This window comes from Montipora foliosa, chromosome 6 (genome assembly GCF_036669935.1).
Source record: "Montipora foliosa isolate CH-2021 chromosome 6, ASM3666993v2, whole genome shotgun sequence".
Taxonomy (NCBI): Eukaryota; Metazoa; Cnidaria; class Anthozoa; order Scleractinia; family Acroporidae; genus Montipora; species Montipora foliosa.
In genome coordinates, this window is record NC_090874.1 from 13137062 (window position 1) to 13157061 (window position 20000).

Here is a 20000-nt window from a genome sequence, read left to right on the forward strand (position 1 = left end):
GAAGTGTATAGGAAACTCGAGATGTAGTCCGCGAGCGCATTCCCTATTTCTTGAGTGCTCTATTCGCTTCCTGAGTGCTTTACAACGCAACAGATCACAGGCGAGCTTCTATATTTGTTTTAAAATGAATAATTTCTTAATCTCCGCACGCATTCGGCTAAAACTTTATTTCCCTCCTTTTCCTTTGGGTGGGAGGGTAGGGGAAACTTTATTTATTAATCGCGACTTCGTCGTGGTGACCTGTTGGCTCCGTTGGTTCAGCATAGGACTACTGTGCACCGGAGGGGGGGGGGGGAGCCAGGATAGAATTTGAAAAACAAAAAAACTCCGGGCATACCAACACCCAAGGTCTTCCAACGACATCTGCAAATGAATAGACTCTCTAGTCTCGGATTGTGCCAGTCTCACAATCCTTCTTTGTTCATTGTTCATAACCTTGTGGCACGTGAAAGAGCCCACACACACTATTGGCGAAGAGTAAGACAGAGAGTTCGCGGTGTTGTGGTCTGTCCTCTGTGATATTTCATGGTTGTTAGCGCAAACGCTTGGAGATACTAGATACAGCAAGCTACTCTAACATTCGAGGGTAAATAAATATATGATGATAATGATGATGATGGTTAGAAGCCCACCAACGAGTGCCTGCTTATTTCACCGTTTATCACATACGGGGCAAATTTGCTGAATGCTGATTGGCTGAGACGGAGGGCATTTTTATCTTAATCACGAGAGCACTTTTGGTAATCTATAGGGCATGATTACTTGACCCTGATAGACCCATATCACTCAATGTCCAAACAAAAGATTTTGCCCGTCGAACCTCTCATTCAGTGTGAGGCTGGACGGGCAAAGACAATGCAAAAACAAAGCCTTTATTCCCCACGGACTCCAAAATGGCCGCCGAGTGATAAAGGTGAATTGGTTAACAGTTGTTTATCCAAAACTTCTTCCAGATTTTGACTCTGACTAAACTGCTTTTTGTCCAGGTATAAAATACATTTTAAGCGTATTTCTGTTGACGGCAACGATTTATTACATTGAACTTCAAGCGAATGAAAGCGCGTTAGTTGATTGTCATTTGCCACGGCAATAAACGAGCATCCCTCAATAATTTTGCCTTTTATGTGACAAACCTGTAATCGCAATCTGCCCTTGTGCATGCAAAGTTCTCCAAATAGCCCTCGTTGCTTCGCGACATGGGATTACATATGAAAACAGGGGACAATGTCTCATGAATAGAAAAATTTAAAAAGAATTGGATGAATTTTGCGCATAAAAAAGTTTCGACGGTTCAACGCAGATGAGAAAGGATTCTGATTAAAAAATTAAACCCTAACCCGGATTCAATCTTTTATGTTAGTTTTCTTTCGGAAAGAATGCATTCTCGTTCCCAGAGGTGCGATCCTTTTGGTCAGCATCAAGGATACGAACCACTGGTCGAATCCAGCTCTGATTGGCTCATAAAAACGACGTAGAAAGAGGACAGGAAGTGGTTTTGGAGGGCGCAAAATACGATTGTCAACAATGGCGAGTTTACGACTCCCACGAAAGTTTCTAAACAAAATTATTTCCATTATTGTAATGTGGTTGACAACCACCGCTCTGAGTTGTACGGGGAAAAGTAAAAATCTGACGGAATTTTAATGACTGTGAAAGGACTTAAAGAGTTAAAAGGAATTGATTTTTTAATTGGCGTCAGTCGACTGTTTGAGTTACATGTCTCGTTCTTGTATAACTATACTTCTGCACATTAAGAACAAGACAGTGGAGTTCGAGTCTCTTTTTAAAGAGGCAAGGCGTTTATCGTGTTAAAAGAGGACGTAAAGAAGAAAAATGCCCACCCCCCACCCCCCCAAAGTCATCTGACGAACAACGTCTTAAGAATCAAAATTGATTTTGACCGTGGCAGATTTTCATCATCCAGGATACAACTTAAACCACGTTTCAAATCCTACAATGATAATTAAATTTGTTTGCACTTCAAAATATTACATTCAACTGTTTCTCACCATTCCATTCCATTCCATTTCCACATTTACCTCGTCTATAACTATCGCCTTGATGTTTTCCCTCAATAGGTTTTTGATTTTAGCAAGTTATTAAAAATGTTTTCATTTTCTAGAGGAACTTCTAGGTGAACTAACAAAATTTGCGAAGGAACCTTTAAAAACTGCTCGATTGTTGAGGTTGAAAAGTCGGTCTTTTTGACACAGCTGTGACAGTAATCCTTGAGAACCCCATCATTCAAGTGTCCTCTAAGCTTATTTATTTGATCTTGCATTAATGCACTTAAGCGTGACACCACAATAACTGATGAAAATTCTCCTTCACTTGAAAAGAACTAGTCCAATACATAAGGTAACAGGTGACATATCAGCGATTTCCCATATCCAGTAGGGAGTATACACACGGTATCCTTTCAATGAAAGACAACACTTATTAAAGCTTCATACTGTGCTTCTTTCAGAGCCGCAAACTCAGCCTTCCCTAACTTTTCTAGAGCGAAGTCCAACGCACAATGAAAGTTTTGCATGTTGTCAACCATTTAATTTAATTTGACCATTTGTCATCAAACTTCACGCAGGCGCAGACACACCGTAACTATGCAACCAGGATATATGGATAAAAATGTGTGATTTAGAGGTAAGGGGGAAAACGACTTTAAGCCGGAAATTGTTAGCTTTGTTCGATGTTGCTAGTCTGGTATCACAAGCATTTTCAATTACGCTAAAGTAAAACTGAATTGAGGATAATTGCAATGCGCAGCTCAGTCGTGACCAAGATGCATATGATTGTTTCCAATCTTGTCAAAGAGCCTAGGTTACCAGCGGGATAGGCAACGGACGCTCTGGTAGAATCCAAAACCGCAACCACCGCTTCCACTAAAAATCCTTTCCCCCCTCATTTCTAAATTACATATTTTTATCGGCAAAAGGCTCTTTGTATTCAGCCGATGATATGCGTGATTTGACAGACGCCTGAGTCACCCAACAGTTTCTACAATTTCAACATCATATTTGCCAAAGAAAATAGTAATTAAATTAATGTTATTCAAGTTGACGGCTCCACCACCGTCATACGCCTTAGGTAGTGTGCACGGCGAAGCGGATCGCTGGTCAATTCCTTCGCGCAAAGCCAACACCTTTGTTTTTTAACCTTGGTTCGTGTCATGGTCTTCACAACTACAACTAGCCTTGAAACAGCCACTGAACAACGACAACTTTAATATCCGTATGTAGGTCATGTGATATTGCATAACATCCTTTTCCCTAGGCAAAGTTTGAAAAAAATGAAACTGACTCCTCATTTGCTCTACCAAACTCTCATTCACAGACAGTGCATGTGGACTATAGGAAAGGCTCATTATTAAACAGTTCTGCTAACCGTTTCTTAAAGTTCGAAGTCCTTACAAGGGTATTTGGTATCCCGACTCGTCCTGATCTTGTAGTCTTGAAGGTCCACGAGCACAGTCACATTATCGTGAAGACAACTGAATTTCTGCTCGTAAAGGGATCCGAGGTTTGACATTCACAGGCGAATACAATTTCCGCGATACGTCCACTTTCAGAGCTGCGGGAACTACATTCTTCAGAACCAAATTTGCTTTAGGACTATCAAGAATGGTTTTGCCTTTTCGGCCATTATTTGTTTATGTTGCTACCTAAAATACCAAGTGTAATTTTCACTTTCCGTTATTCCAGATTTGGCTTTTTTAGCCAATTTAATTCAATGAATGGCAAAAAAGTCAGGGTAGTAGTATATTAACCAGATTTTAGACGGTCGAAACTGAGAAAGTTGATTGATTATATTTGGTCGATTGCTAATTCCAAAAGTGTTTTTGTTTTGAGGAATATCTGATGTTGTGGGAATGGATTTCTCAGGCCAGAGATCTTGTCATTAGTCTATTAATACGAATGAAGTGAGCCGGTATGGCGATGATTTTGGGGCTGGACAATCTGCGAGCCAGCGAGCCATGAGAATTTCGCATTTAAGTCTAAGCACACATTTCAAATAGCGCTGATACACAGTTATAAGCACCAGTTTAAAACGGTTTGCTTTCAATAACTGCGTGACTCACATGCTAACTCGCATGGCTCGCCATGTTGGATCGCATGACTCGCAGCCATGGCTCGCATGACGCGCAGACATGGGTCGCATTATTCGCAGCCATGGCTCGGATATTGTCCTAACTCGATGACTTTTCTCAGGTCTCCAGCGAAGATTTCAGCGATGCAGGGATGGCGCAGTGGTTAGAGCACTCGCCTTCCACCAATGTGGCCCGGGTTCGATTCCCGGACTCGGCGTCGTATGTGGGTTGAGTTTGTTGGTTCTCTACTCTGCACCGAGAGGTTTTCTCCGGGTACTCCGGTTTCCCCTCTCCTCAAAAACCAACATTTGACTTGATTTACTTTCATTGTTAATTGTCAGTGTCCCCAGTTAGCGCTCCAGCGCTAGAACGACTATAGACACTTAAATAAAGTTCCTTTCCTTTCAAAAACCGATCTTGATTCGATCGTTCCGTTCTCAACTCAACACATCTCTGTTTACAAAAATTAAAAGAAGATATCTCGTTAGGATGAAGAAACCAAAGACTGAAAGAAAATTGCTCAGTCTTGGTCTTGCTTTCCCTGTGAAACGCTAGGTACATCACTGTGCATTTCTAAGCTCACCCACAGAATACCGTTAGTACTAGCAGGAAAGCAAAACGAAAGCTTTGGATATATGGTATCTCATATCGCACCTTTTTACCTTTTAATTTAATCATAAACAAGATAACTTCAACCACAATCAGTCATTGCCATTTTAAAGCAATTTAAACAACTGGACTGTCGAAACTGATGAAGTTGATTGACTATATTTGGTCGACTGCTAATTCCAAAAGTGTTTTTGTTGTAAGAAATCATGATCTGATTGGTGGGAAATGGATTTCTCAGGTCAGAGACTTTGGCATTAGTCTACTGATAGGAATGAACGGAGCCGGTACGGCGATGACTTTTCTCAGTTCGCGAGCGAAAAAACAAATCTTAATTCGATCGTTCCGTTCTCATATGATGGAAATCACAAGATATAGCGCAAACATTGCAGTCCGTTTTCAACTGAACACATCTCTGTTTACAAAAATTAAAATTAAAAGATATCTCGTTAGAATGAAGAAACCAAACGCTGAAAAAAAAAAAGGTCAATCTTGGTCTTGCTTCCCCTGTGAAACGCTAGGTACATCACTGTGCATTTCTAAGCACACCCGCAAAAAACCGTTAGTACTAGCAGGAATGCAAAACGAAAGCTTCGGATATATGGCATCTCATATGGCACCTTTTTACCTTTTAATTTAATCAACCACAATCAATCATTACCATATTAAAACAATTTAAATAAACTTTCTTGACATTAAAAGCCACCAAGGCGCCTCAAGTTGACGACTCCTCAAATGTCATGTGATTTTCGCAGTGCAAAAGAAGAAGCTCCTTGCTGCTCAACTCCTCCTGGCAAAGCCAACAGATGTGTTTTTCAGCCTGGTTTGAATGATGTTCTCGTCTAGTGAAGCGATGACGTACTCGCAGAACGTTCTTGTGCTATTTCAAGTTTTCTGACACTTCTTCTGTTGTGAAAAAACTTTCCGATTTCCTTACGTTTATAACGCTTCAATCCAGTATGGACTCTTTCGTGTGTCTCTAAACTTCCTGCTTGGCTAAAACACTTGCCACAATGTTGGCAGCTATAAGGCCTCTCTCCAGTATGGATTCTTTCATGTCTCCTTGAATTTACTGCTCGGTTAAAACACTTGCCTCACTGTTGACACTGATAAGGCTTCTCCTCTGTATGGAATCTTTCATGTGTCATTAAATTTCCTGCTTGGCTAAAACACTTGCCACAATCTTGGCATTTGTGAGGCTTCTTTCTAGTATGGATCCTTTCATGCGTCCTTAAATTTCCTGCTTCGCTAAAACAATTGCCATAATGAGGCTCCTCAGTCCTCGGCAGTATGGACATTTTTATATCTCCTTAAACTTTCTGCTCGGTTAAAACACTTGCCACACTGTTGGCATTTATGAGGCTTCTCCCCAGTATGGACTCTTTTATGTGCTCTTAAATGACCTGCTTGGCTAAAACATTTGCCACTGACAATGTTGGCAGTTATTAAGGCTTCTCTTTAGTATGGACTCTTTCATGTCTCCTTAAATTTCCTGCTCGCTTAAAACACTTGCCACACTGTTGGCATTTATGAGCCTTCTCTCCAGTATGGACTCTTTTATGTGCTCTTAAATGTCCTGCTTGGCTAAAAGATTTGCCACAACTTTGGCAGTTATAAGGCTTCTCTTTGGTATGGACTCTTTGATGTCTCCTTAAAGTTCCTGATTCGCCAAAACACTTGTCACAATGTTGGCAGTTATAAGGCTTCTCTCCAGTATGGACTCTTTCATGTCTCCTTAAACTTCCTACTCGGTTAAAACACTTGCCACACTGTTGGCATTTATGAGGCTTCTCTCCAGTATGGACTCTTTTATGTGCTCTTAAATGTCCTACTTGGCTAAAGCATTTGCCACAATGTTGGCAGTTATAAGGCTTCTCTCCAGTATGCACTCTTTCATGTGTCCTTAAAGCTCCTGTTCGGCTAAAACACTTGCCACACCGTTTGCATTGATAGGATTTTTCGGCGTTATGTATTCTGGCGTGTCTTGTTAAACTTCCTTTTTCAGTAAAACAGTTCCCACACTTCTTGCATTTATACAGCTCCTCTCCAGTACGGACTTCTTCGTGTCTCTTAACTTTGTTCCTTGTTGAGACACCTTGTTTTCTGGTTATCACAAGAACCCCTATTGACCATGTAGGAATTCCTGTGCTTAACTGATCTTGACATCTTTTACGGTTTGTGATCTCCCTTAGCACTAAAATACACAGGAAAAAGGAGTCAATTCCATCAAGAACGTCCAACCGACAGCTTCAAATAATTGGTCATCTTTGAAGTCAGAAGGAAAAAAAAACATTTAGTTACAGGAAGTTTATCAAAATTCTTAATACAAAAAAAAAAATCGTTTTCACGTGACGGCACAGCGGCCATGTTGGTGTACAAGAACAATAGACGTTCTTTCCTTTGGGAACCAAACTCTATTTTTATGCATATTCCATGCATACATTTTGTATTGTTTTGTACACCAATATGGCCGCCAAGTCACGTGAGTGAAAACCATCTATTATAGGGAAGTAAATACAAACATGTTATATTATTGGTAATTTTATTTGTGAAATGTGGGACACCTAAGGAGGTCTGGAAAGTTAAAATTTATTTAGAAAATTAGGGCTAACAGAAGTATAGTAGCTTGAAAAATAATTATGAAGAAACAGCCAGAAAATACGTTCATGCAGGTACTATATTTCCGATAAATATGGGGAGATATGTATTAACAGGATTTTAAAGTATTGTACAGTGTATTAAGCAAAAATGTAAAAAGGAAAAATAGCACAGGTTTAAGAACAAATCCTTGAGGGACACCACTAAATATAGACGGCCAATCAAACACATGACCACTCAGAGACGCAAATCAGTGTTTTTCTGTTAGAGTTATATAAGTGAGACTTTTAACAATAATACTGAATTTCATGGCCTGCTGTGCATTATTATTTTTTGTATGTTTTTCTCATCCACACTGGTCCTTTAGACGAAAAAGAATTACTTATTTCATCCGAATAATTTTCATGACATACAGAAACCTGGTGTTCTACTCCTCGCAAGTTTCTGTTTTAAACGGTCATTCAAGGTCACGGATCCAAGTCACCAGCAGCGGAACAAATCAAAGTATCAATCGGAAAAACAAAACAAAAGCGGTGATCTACACTGTAGTGAAATAGCAACCCTACTGTTAAGAATTTAATTTTCTTGGCTGTGACGACACTCACAGACAAGTAGAAGATGGTACCATTTAAGACCCTGAAAAAAAACCAATTTCAACATCCCATTTAACCAATATACAGCTGTATTACTAATTTCTATAAGCTTCCCACGGTTTAAAAGCAAAATTCATCGCCCAGACCTTTGTACATACACTGTAGGGCAGTATTGACTTTCAATTCAGAACCTCCCACTGACATTTCAAAGATATTTATCAAGACTGTCTAGAATCATTTTGTGTTGGTAGATAATCCGAAAAGAATTGTTCAATAAGTGCAATTTCCTAGAGTTAGTACGAGGATTTAACTAAATGACTTCACTGAAGCAATTTAATCCTGTATTTGTTTTTATAAGTCTAAATTGATTATTTTTCCATCCACGGCTTAAACAGATCAAGCCGTACATATATATAGATAACACTCCTGTTGTTTATGGAAAGGAAAACGGTTCTTGGAATTTTCATACATGAAAACCTGTCTTGGAAACCCTACATTACTGCTGTCTAAAGTTATAGGAATTTTCTCAGAGTAGAGATGATCCTGTAAAAGCTTGGTATAATTCGCTATTCTCCAATCTTAGTATGCATCATCTACTGTGGGCATCTCCTCATGCTTTACAACTACAGACCTGTGCGAAGACTATTTTCTACAAAAGGAAGCTACCAGCTTATTCATGATATAAATTCATAGTAACCATAAATTATTTAACTTGTTTTTGTTGGAACCTGCATACACTGTAAAACCCTGTAAGGTATCAATTTGCGAGAAATTAAAAAGTTCCAACTAACTGGAATGATATCTCTCTGACTTTAAACAACAGCCTTATAGCTGATATCCAAATACAAAAAAAAAAAAAAAAAGAAACTAACTCATATTGTTGCAGCATATGAAGTAATCCAGTAATCATTGCTTTATGACCTGTTCGTTTAGTGCTATTTATCTTTAAGCTATTATTAGTTTGGGTACCGCTGAATCTAAGGCTGGGGGTAACCCTGTGATGGACTAGCATCCCATTCGGGGGGGAGTAGAAATACTCCTAGTTGCTTCATGCTATAGAAACCGGAGATAAGCGCCGTCCTGATGGGCCTTCTAGGCTCGTAGCAGACTTTACCTATATACATGTATTCTAGAACTAACAATTGGTTTCAACTCTAATCTTAAAAATAATGCAGTGTGCAAAAAAGGAAAATACAGGTTAGGGTTAGGTTAGGTATGAATTATTCATAACCCTTAGTAGAAGTAATAGTTGTAGCTGTACAGTATTTGTAGTAGCAGTAGTAGTAATAGCAGTAATAAAAGTACATGAGACGCCATGTGGCACTGTTTTTATCTAAATACAGTGTACAAAATTATAGTAACAAAAAATACTAATAATGAATGGTAATATACTGTAATTAATTTTTAATAATTGTACAAAAAAAGATGTACTTGTTCCTTTAAAGTGCCTATCACCTCAATTGAGTTTTTTACGTTACATGTACGTACTCTCCGAAATACAGTAGCCCCAATTACCTTGTGTTCTTTTTAGAACCTTTGGATTGAAAATTCAATTTTTAATTGCTTTCAGAGACGGAAAAAGTGGTCATAATTTGATTAAAAACCGAGCAATGAAGGGAAATGGGTTCGATGCCGGGATGACGTCACTAATTAATTTGCATTGCTATTTTTCAAAGAACCAGAAAAACAAATTAAACCCATTCCCCTTTATTGCTCGGTTATGGATCAAAATATAACCACTTTACGGTTTTTCAAAGCAAATAAAAAACTGAATTTTTAAACCAAAGATTCTAAAAACAACACAATGTATATGGAACGATTTCCGAGAAGAAAAATTAATAAAGTGAAAAACTGTGTTGAGCTGATGGGCACTTTAACATAGCCAATAAGCCAAAAAGTGAAAAATAGTTTTAATAATGAAAGTTTCAATGACTGTCAGCCATGCTTTAATACGAACCCCATTGGAAAACTAACACTAAAATGTCACGGCATCTTAGTTATGTACTGTTTAAAAAACAGGCGGCATTGTTTTATCGGGTTTAAAAACACAAGGGACAGCCCAGTGTTTTACACCAGATAAAACATGTGCTTCATGTTCAAGTTTTTTGAACAGCTTCAAAAACATTCCACAAAAAGTGTGTCCATCTGGATTCTGAACTAAGGTTCAAAATGTGATATTAGCCTACAACAAAACAAGTTGGGCCTCACTACTAGTCTTTATACAGAGAATTCTAATAAGGAGTGGTTTATCGGGTTTAAAGCACATGCACGTGACGTTTTATCAATGTTTAGATAGGCTGTTAGGTTTATGAATTATTAATGAGTTATGAAGATTAAGGCACTCAATCTTTCTTTTTTTTTGGGAGGGGGAAGGGGGCATTGTTAAATGAAATAGAACATGGATATATATCTTTTAATTTCCAGCCTGACAGATTTCCTCAGAACTCACAAAAAATTCTTAACACAATAACAGGCAGCAGTAGCAGTATCAGTATCATCATCATAAACCTCGCAAACTACACGTGAGACCTACACTGTAAGACCTAATAAGTGCGGGGTCTTAGCTTTCGTAGTACGGACACTAAGACTACATGTAGGGTCTTAGTTTGAGTAGTACAAAAATTAAGACTCCTTGCAAACAGTCGAAATTACGGGAAAGAAACCTGAGAAAAGTTACCGCTGGTCAGCGATTTGGTTGCTGGATGTTGTCTCCATACAAAGTTTAATTTAAACAGACACATACTATGCCTTAACATGCTGGAATGCTGTGTGACAAAAAAATGTGACATTTGTCGATCCTTACTTCTTGCCACGGAAACTAAAGATGGGGTCTTTTGAATACGGAGAAACTCAGTCTGTTAACCCTTTTGTTGTAACCACTAAAAATGTGACACGTGAATTATTTTATTATCACAGCTAACAAGTCCACAATTTCGCCGTAAGTCACGCAAAAAACTATAAACAGATGTCGTACACGTAGATGGTCAATCTTATTATTATGTCTGATGGGGGACTGAAATTGTTTTACATGTAGGACATAAGTGACTTTCTTTAAGTTTCTCTGCATTTACCTCACTCAAAAGCTTATTTCTCAGCTTATTACAATGATGATATGAAATATCATCTATTTGGGGTTGGGGGGTACATCGTGCTATTCTGGTACTGTGATGCATCATTTATTACAAACATTGAAATCAGTATAAACAGAAACAAAACATGTCATAACAGAAATTAGTGTATACTAAAACATTGGATAGCGTTGAACACGAGCACTGATTGGCTACTCAGACTCCAGATTCCTTTGCTTTTTACCTCCCAGCAATTTGCATGGAATTTGCGCCCTAAAATGTTGTAATCTTTGCAGGAATAAATGAATTAAAAACATTTTTTTGTGCTATCATTATCTCACTGTTTTAGTATATACGGTATACTAAAACAACTATTCACCTCGGTGTGTGTGGCTAGTGGTGGATATTTACCTCGCTGCTTATGTCCCATATGTAAAACTGTTTCAGTCCCCTATTAGACATGATAACAACATTGACCATCTGCAGCATCCGTTTATAGTTTGCGTGACTTACGGCGAAATTGTGGACTTGTTAGCTGTGATAACAAAAGTGTAATGACAAAAAAATTCATGTATCACATTTTTAGTTGTTACAACAAAAGGGTTAATAGATTGAGTTCAGTTTCTCCGTATTCGAAAGACCCTATCATTAGTTTCCATGCCAACAAGCAAGCATCGGCGAATGCCACCATTTTTTTTCAGTCACACAACATTCAGGCGTGTTATGGCGTTAAATTACACTACCTACAGAGAACCGTCCAGCGCCCAAATCTCTGACTAGCCGTAAATTTTTCGGGGTTTCTTTTAAGTCGTTTTCACTCTTTAAGACACCGGCCTTAGTTTTCGTACTGTGTGGAAATCTAAGACCCGGTCTTTGCTTTTGTACTATGAAAACTAAGACCCCTGGGTCTTAGGTCTTAGGTTATAGGTTTTAGTTCGTAACACTTCAGGAAGTAGCAGTAGCAGTAGGCAGTAGAAGTGGTAGAGTTTATCTGATAAAACAGGTTGTCAAAAATAGGAAAGACACGAGTCCTGATGTAGACTTGCTATAAACCTAACTACAAAATTATCGTAGAATATAAGTAGTAATAATGCATAATTCAAAGATAATTACATTTCATAAAAATAATCTCAGTATAAATGTCTTGTAAAAGACACTATCACTGTGGAAATCTGCCTCTTTTTAGCGGTGCTACGGCAGTTCAAAGTCGGCCAAAATCTCATACCGTGTTTTCCCCCAACCAAGATGGCGCCAAAAACCGTGGAAGGGTCTATTAACTTTAAATTATGAACGTGTGTAACTGATTGCAGTACTTGTCGCAATAATTCAATGCTAACCATTTTAAAATGGGTACTTAGACTAAATACTGTTTATATATCATGCCGGTCATTTAGTGATTTGCAAATCTTCACCGGCTGACGGTCATTTCCTAAGCAGCCTGAGGAAAGGGCACATGTAACTAGAGACTGCGCGTCACCCACGACTTGTTCCCTCAAAATTCCAAGAAAATTACATGACGGGTGGCTTACATCATGCTTAAAAAAATGAAAAACAAAAATTTTATAAAAGCTAACCATTCTTGAACAAGTGCGTAGGCTTACACAGTGTATATCATTGCTACAAACCCACAAATGGAACAACTCTGCGTGCATTGGAACGTTTTGCTCCGTTGATACGCGCTTCCGTAGTCGCTTCTGAAAGGGCCACCATCATCATTTCCAAGAAGGAGACAGGCCCACAAAGTTTTAACGAACAGGTTCCAATAGACTGATCTCTCACCTGAAATGGACAAACAAAGATTCTTACCTTCTGTATGGGATTTTTCGCCCACAACAGCTCGAATCATCTCAAACTCGTAGTTTTCTTGCAAGGAAGCAGTGCCAATTCTGGCCAGCGGACTTGAAATAAAGGACAGTAGATACGTTTTGTATGGGGACATATATTGTACCGTATATATTATACGGACCTTACTTATCCTGCTTAGCTTACTTCTTTCGGTAGGTACGTTATGTAGGGGGACATTTCTATATCATTGAAGGACGTTTACGAACATTTCCGGAATTACCCTTCCGATAGTTTCAATTCATTAAAAAATAATACTCTTTATTTGGCCTCCAAACTTGTTTCCAGTTTCTCTTGGAACTTACAATGGTCCCAAGAGAAAATAATTAGGGAGAGCAAACAAAGAGTAAATTAAATTAAGATTGCTAACTAATCTCTCATTTACTTCTTTTTCTAACATGAGGTATCCAATCAAAGAGCAGGTGGTCCCGCGGATTGTCGGAGTGGTCCTGGTGACCAGGGTCATCGTCCTAACCGAGAGATTACGGTCATCATTGTGGTTGTTGTGTTCACTCGTCCGCAGTCATTGTGGCTATGGATGATCATTATGCATAGTGCCCATGGTACTCCAGATGTTTACGGTGGTCCCGGTAGTCATGGTAGCCACGTTGTTCCCAGTGATCACCACAATCGTGGTAGTCACGTTAGTTATAGTGATGAAGATTGTAATGCCGATCATGGTTGTAATATGTCCATTGTCATAGGTCATTCTTAATGAGAGCAAACCGAGGTCGCTTTCCTGCAATTCTTTTGGTATTTGCGTTTGTTAGCCAAAATGACATATCTAATGAGAAACCTGTCTTGGAACAAAATCCAAAAACACAAGTAGTTGTTAAAGCGTTCAGGCTATTTTGATTGACTTTACCATCAAGCACTGGGGAACTAGCCTTGCATAATTTTATTATTCACAAAATGTTGCATAAATTAAACTCTTCGAAACGCATAAATTATAAATTTACGTGTCTGTTCGCTTATTGACCATAAAAATTAGCCAATGAGCGCGCGAGAATTTTGCAGTCATTGTAAAAAATGCTGTTTACAGACGCAAGATTACAATCTGCAGATTACATCTCTTCTCTGAGTGTTATTGCGTGTTACAATGCTACCGGAAGAGAAAGAGAAAGAGAACTGAGAAAGAAAGTCCTTGGAAAGCCCACTCTCAAAAAAACATTCTTAGAGAATTTTTTAGCAGTAGCGATCTCTTTTAGAATGATGAGTCTTTCATGCAGACGCAAAAGGAAAGTCCGGAAACAGAGCTCATCCTCTCGCCCATGCACCGGCACAAAAAATATAACATTTTGAAGGAAGAATACAGTGATTTAGTGTCTGCCCATCAGTCGACCTAACGTAACAACCATATAAGAGTTTACTTGAATTTAACAAGATCTGTTCTCGTGTTTTTTCATACCATCAAAACTAAGGCTATGAGAGACTAAGAGGTGGTCTAATGTTTGCTTCTCGCTTTTGCAAAGGGTGGAGCGATCACTGTTTTTTATGCCATCTCGGTATAAGCTCGCTTGAGTGGGTAATATGTTCTGTAAAATCTTGTACTGAAACATTTGAAGCTTTACTTATTGGATGCCAGCACTTTTTGCATTCCACCTGGTAACACCTTAAACTATATTGGTCTAACTCAAGTTTCATTCTTTTAACATTTTCTTACTTTATACCGAAAGTAGTAATTTCATTTTAAAGTGGTTAATCATTTCCTTTTAAGATAACAGTTGCACACAGGTAATGCAATTTCTTAAAGAAATGTTTGTAAATAGTCAACACTTCAACTCCTATCAGTACTAGTGGGTGGCTCTTGCATGTGACTCTATCTAGTCTCAGCCTCTTTTGTGTTCAAAGGGAGACCAACATGTCACTGGTACGAGTCTGCAAGTCACAATTTAGAAATTAAGGTAAATGGCATGAAACAAACAAAATGAATTTGAAGCGCAGGTTATAGACGAAGGGGTGAAGTGATGCTCACTCTCATCTTGACAATTTAAAGCAATTTTCTCTCATAGACACCCACATTTGACGCCCAGTCAAGGAATCGAACCCAGGCCACATTAGTGGGAGGCGAGTGCTCTCACCACTGCGCCATCCCTGCACCGCAGAGTAAAACTTGTAGATGATTTAACTCTATTTGACCCCAGACGATTTTACTCCTCAGTGGGGGTCGCCACGGGGGTGAAAAGGTCAATAAATGGCATAGCTCCTACTAACCTCCAACAACTCAGTGGTAAAGCATCCGAATTACACGTAATAATCGGAAGTTCGAAGGTTTCACTCTTGCAATGGAGCACTCAGATATTCCCCGAGCATCTATCGAAGTAATTAAAGTGCATGCACCACCGACTTGTGAAGGTATTTTAAGACATTCGTAAGTGTATAACTACTCGAAAGTAGTCAACCTGGGTAACTGATCAGGTACTTCAACTATGCCTTTGATTACGTCATAAAAATACCGAAAGAGCAGAAAAAAGACCTATGTCTTCCCCGTGTACCCAAATTCAATGACTTTTTTGACTGTGAAAACAAAATCTTTGTGATACTTGTCTTTTCGATATGCAACTGCTGGGATTTTTTGTGATTCTCACCTAGTACTCTGCACGCTTGTTGAAGAAACTACACTGAAAATTTTATTTCACTTTACCACCGTGACGGTTCTATTTACTTACCCAAAATCAAACTAGTGCACTGATATATTGGTAGAACAAGGCTGTGAGCTTAACGGAAATGAATTTGAGATGTTCTCAAATGACGTTTCCGTCCGCTATGACTCCCTTTCGTACCTAAGGAATCTTTGCTTTAATTAGAAATTCTTTATAATCTTGTCTTTTCTTTTAATGAACAACAACAACAACAACAACAAGATTTATATGCTAACATTTACGTCTATATGACTTATTTTGGATTTCATAATCCTAAAGAAAGGTTCGTAAAGTGAAGTTCATATGGTGGCAATGCGCACTTGACCTTAGAAACAGAATGTGACTGCCTGAAAATTTGCCAAAGTAAGGAAACAAGTTTTTCCTCCAGGAACACTTCGATATGCAACAATTTGGTGGTTAAGATGCATTTGCGGAAAATGGTTTAAGTTTGGCACGACTTAAGAAAGGTGATATGCTTAGTGGTCTCGAGGTCGTTAGTATTTCCCGTTGATTCCTCTCGGGAACCATCGACGGTGTCACAATCACAAAACATTAGCTCACTGGAAAATAACGGTTCCTTCGGATCGATTTGACTTATAAGATAAAGATCTGGGGTAGTTTGTGAATAGGCACTTTTCTGGAAAAGAATTTCTTATCTTCTCTTTAGGATAGGACTTGCCAATTGTTTTCCCATAAAAACCGTGTAAATTGTGCGTTACGTTGCTATGTAGCCGAGCATTGCTGCCGGGGATTTTAAGGATGGTGCCTACTAATTAAAGATATTTTTGCCCCGGTGTGTGATTATGCAGGAAATGTAGATCTTAACAAGTGTTATTGAAATCCAAAAGGAAAATTGGGGTTAACCACGCATTTTTCAAACATAATTCATGAATAATATTTATAAAAATCTTTAAAATACAAAGCAATGTATGGCGTTCTTTCTCACATTGAAGCTTAATTATCTCTCAAAAATGCATGGTTACCCCCAATTTTCTTTTTGGATACCAAGAGTACTTACTAAGATCTACTTTCTCCGGATATTTTTAAACGGCGCAAAAATATCCCTGTATTAGTAAGCATCACCGATAGGAAATCCAAGTATCTCGAGATGCGTAGAACGTATGCGCATTAACAATAGTAGGCACCGTCCTTAAGCTGCCTGGGGTTAAAGAGGCCCGTTGGTTACAAAAAGTCGTTGTTTCTAGGGCACCTTTTAAAATACTATTTTGAAAACACATAAAAGGGCATTTACAATAGCTTGAACTGGTATAAACCCCCCCCCCCCCCCCCCAGGGTGAACGCATATGGCGGCGAAGTAACGTCCAACGAAACCTAACAACGAGGAGATGGAACGCTTTTTAAATTTACAAACGCAACACCATTATAGCCGAAGAACTAAAACTTTCAGTCTTAAACAAAATTCATTAAAAAGCCACCCAACGACTTTAAGTTGATGGCTCCTCGCTGCAAAACTCCTCTTTGCAAAGCCAACAGCTGTAGTTTTCACCCTGGTTTGAGCTATGTTCCTGTGGAGTGCAGGGGCGATGGAACTCTACATCGTGTTCACTTGCACTTGCAGAACGTCCTAGTGCTTTTTCATGTTTCCTGACACTTTTTTTGTTGCGAAAACAGTTTCCTTTTGGCTTACGTTTGTAACGCTTCTCTCTAGCATGGACTCTTTCGTGTCTCCTTAAATTACTTGCAAAGCTAAAGCACTTGCCACATTGTTTGCATTCATAAGGCTTCTCTCCAGTATGGACTCTTTCATGTGTCTTTAAATTTGCTGCGTTGCTAAAACAGTTACCACATTGTTTGCATTCATAAGGTTTCTCTCCAGTATGCACTCTTTCATGTATCTTTAAGCTTCCTGCTTTGCTAAAACACTTGCCACATTGTTTGCATTCATAAGGCTTCTCTCCAGTATGGACTCTTTCATGTCTCCTTAAATTACTTGCAAAGCTAAAGCACTTGCCACATTGTTTGCATTCATAAGGTTTCTCTCCAGTATGGACTCTTTCATGTGTCTTTAAATTTGCTGCGTTGCTAAAACAGTTACCACATTGTTTGCATTCATAAGGTTTCTCTCCAGTATGCACTCTTTCATGTATCTTTAAGCTTCCTGCTTTGCTAAAACACTTGCCACATTGTTTGCATTCATAAGGTTTCTCTCCAGTATGGACTCTTTCATGTATCTTTAAGCTTCCTGCTTCGCTAAAACACTTGCCACATTGTTTGCATTGATAAGGTTTCTGTCCAGTATGGACTCGTTCATGTGTCTTTAAATTTCCTGCTTTGCTAAAACAGTTACCACATTGTTTGCATTTATAAGGTTTCTCTCCAGTATGGACTCTTTCATGTATCTTTAAGCTTCCTGCTTGGCTAAAACACTTGCCACATTGTTTGCATTTGTAAGGCTTCTCTCCAGTATGGACTCTTTCATGTATCTTTAATTTCCCTGCTTCGCTAAAACACTTGCCACATTGTTTGCATTGATAAGGTTTCTCTCCAGTATGGACTCTTTCATGTGCCCTTAAATTACTTGCAATGCTAAAGCACTTGCCACATTGTTTGCATTTGTAAGGCTTCTCTCCAGTATGGACTCGTTCATGTGTCTTTAAATGTCCGGCATTGCTAAAACAGTTACCACATTGTTTGCATTTGTAAGGTTTCTCTCCAGTATGGACTCTTTCGTGTGCCCTTAAATTACTTGCAACGCTAAAGCACTTGCCACATTGTTTGCACTTGTAAGGCTTCTCTCCAGTATGGACTCTTTCATGTATCTTTAATTTTCCTGCTTCGCTAAAACACTTGCCACATTGTTTGCATTCATAAGGTTTCTCTCCAGTATGGTCTCTCTCGTGTGTCTTTAAACTTCCTGCTTTGCTAAAACAGTTACCACATTGTTTGCATTTATAAGGCTTCTCTCCAGTATTTACTCTTTCAGGTGTCCTTAAATTTCCTGCTTCGGTTAAACACTTACCACATTGTTCGCATTGATAAGGTTTCTCTCCAGTATGGGTTCTTTCACGTTTCTTTAATTTCTCTGCTTCGCTGAAACACTTGCCACATTCTTTGCATTCATTATGCTTCTCTCCAGTATGGACTTGTTCATCTCTCAAAAAACTTTGTTCCTCGTTGAGACAGCTTCTTTTCTGTATACACCAAGTACCCTTGTTGACACAACGGCAGTTTTTTTCCTTAACTGATCTTGACATCATCAACAGATTGTGATTTCACTTAAGACTAAAATGCAAAAGAAAAAAAGTTATTTCTATCAACAACGTCCAACAGACACTTCAGTCAAAGTCAAGTCATTAATCATCTTTTAACTTACAAAAAACGATGTAGTGTATTAATTTGTTAATAGAAGTCAATGACTTAATATATATTGTACACAGCGATCACGTGTCATATGGTATTCATCGTGCTATGGTTTCGTTCAGTTTCCCGCTCAGTTGCTGATTTGTACCTTTCCGTCCGTTTCTCCCTAGGCAGATGTATTTGTCCCAAATGGAAATTATATCTAGCTGCCCAGCGATGGCCCACGACCATAGTCATATCGTCATCATCGCATTCATTAATAGGAAGTTAATAAAAAGACAATCAACACGGTACATACAATTGTGTTAAGTGTTCTAAGAAATTACGGAGTTAGTGACGCGAAGAAAAAAAAACTTCTTAAAGATAATCAGATTTAGCAGAAGAAAATAAAGCGCCTTAAATAATTAGAGTTAACAGACGATATTAACTTTAAGTAACAAGATAACAAATACAAAATGTGTGCATGTAAGTGCTATATTTCCGATAACGATGTCAAACAGCAATTCAAAATGTTGTAGTAAGCAATTTTTTTTCTTCAGTCTTGTAATCATCCAATTGCTGGCACTGTGTGTAAATTTCGTGACAACGACCTTGTTATCTTAAGTGTACACAGCCCTTTTAAAATGGTTAATTTCCAAAATAAAATCAATCGCTGTATGCTCGATTTCACGACGTGGCCGAAATTTACAACATGCCTCCCTGAAAATGCGCGAAGCGACCAATACATTCGATTTTTGTCGCAATGGAGACAAAAATTTATTACTAGCCAGGACAATGATGTATTTGTCTCGTGTCCAAAACGACCACCATACTCAATTAGTTTATTCGGCAACATACATTTTAACCAGGTCTTTTAAAGGGTTTCCCTAGCCGACAACAGGGTGTCATCTTATGAAAAGAGTATTATAAACAGTGTACTCGCTTAATATTTACTCCCTTAACATTGATAACAAGACGCTGAAGTCAGCGTTCACTCGGGATACTCTTAACGGCATGGAGATTTTTTACAGTTCAAGATTTGAGAGAAATTGCTTTGGAAGTTTCCTTGAGGACGAGTATGAAAACTGAAACCTTCACACCATGGTGATTGAAAACACCAATTTCCTTTGAACTGAAACTCGCAGCTAGTGTAAAATGGATGTATTTTCTATTGGTCTGTGTTTGAATTCTTCTAATTTGAAGGGTTTTTGTGGTTTATTATCAGGTGTTTTCTAGGTGTTTTAGTAGTCCTCCGGAATATTCC

At 38.6% G+C, this 20000-nt stretch overlaps 1 protein-coding gene and 1 long non-coding RNA gene across 2 annotated transcripts in view; both read right to left on the reverse strand.

The window, feature by feature from the left end:
- Positions 1–4023: 4023 nt before the first annotated feature.
- On the reverse strand, positions 4024–5776 carry LOC138006764 (uncharacterized). The gene is made up of 2 exons (XR_011123933.1): positions 5408–5776; positions 4024–4650 (listed from the first exon to the last, which is right to left on the reverse strand). It is a non-coding gene; the product is annotated as an uncharacterized lncRNA (long non-coding RNA).
- A 210-nt stretch (positions 5777–5986) lies between these two features.
- LOC138005044 (zinc finger protein 721-like) overlaps positions 5987–20000 on the reverse strand; it is a 39278-nt gene continuing 25264 nt past the window's right edge. The window contains exons 4-6 of the mRNA XM_068851336.1: positions 16886–18669; positions 12759–12976; positions 5987–6887 (exon numbers count right to left, since the gene is read on the reverse strand). Of these exons, the coding sequence (XP_068707437.1) occupies positions 6139–6887; positions 12759–12976; positions 16886–18669 (2751 nt within the window). The 3' untranslated portion in view covers positions 5987–6138. The remainder of the gene's footprint in view (positions 6888–12758; positions 12977–16885; positions 18670–20000) is intronic.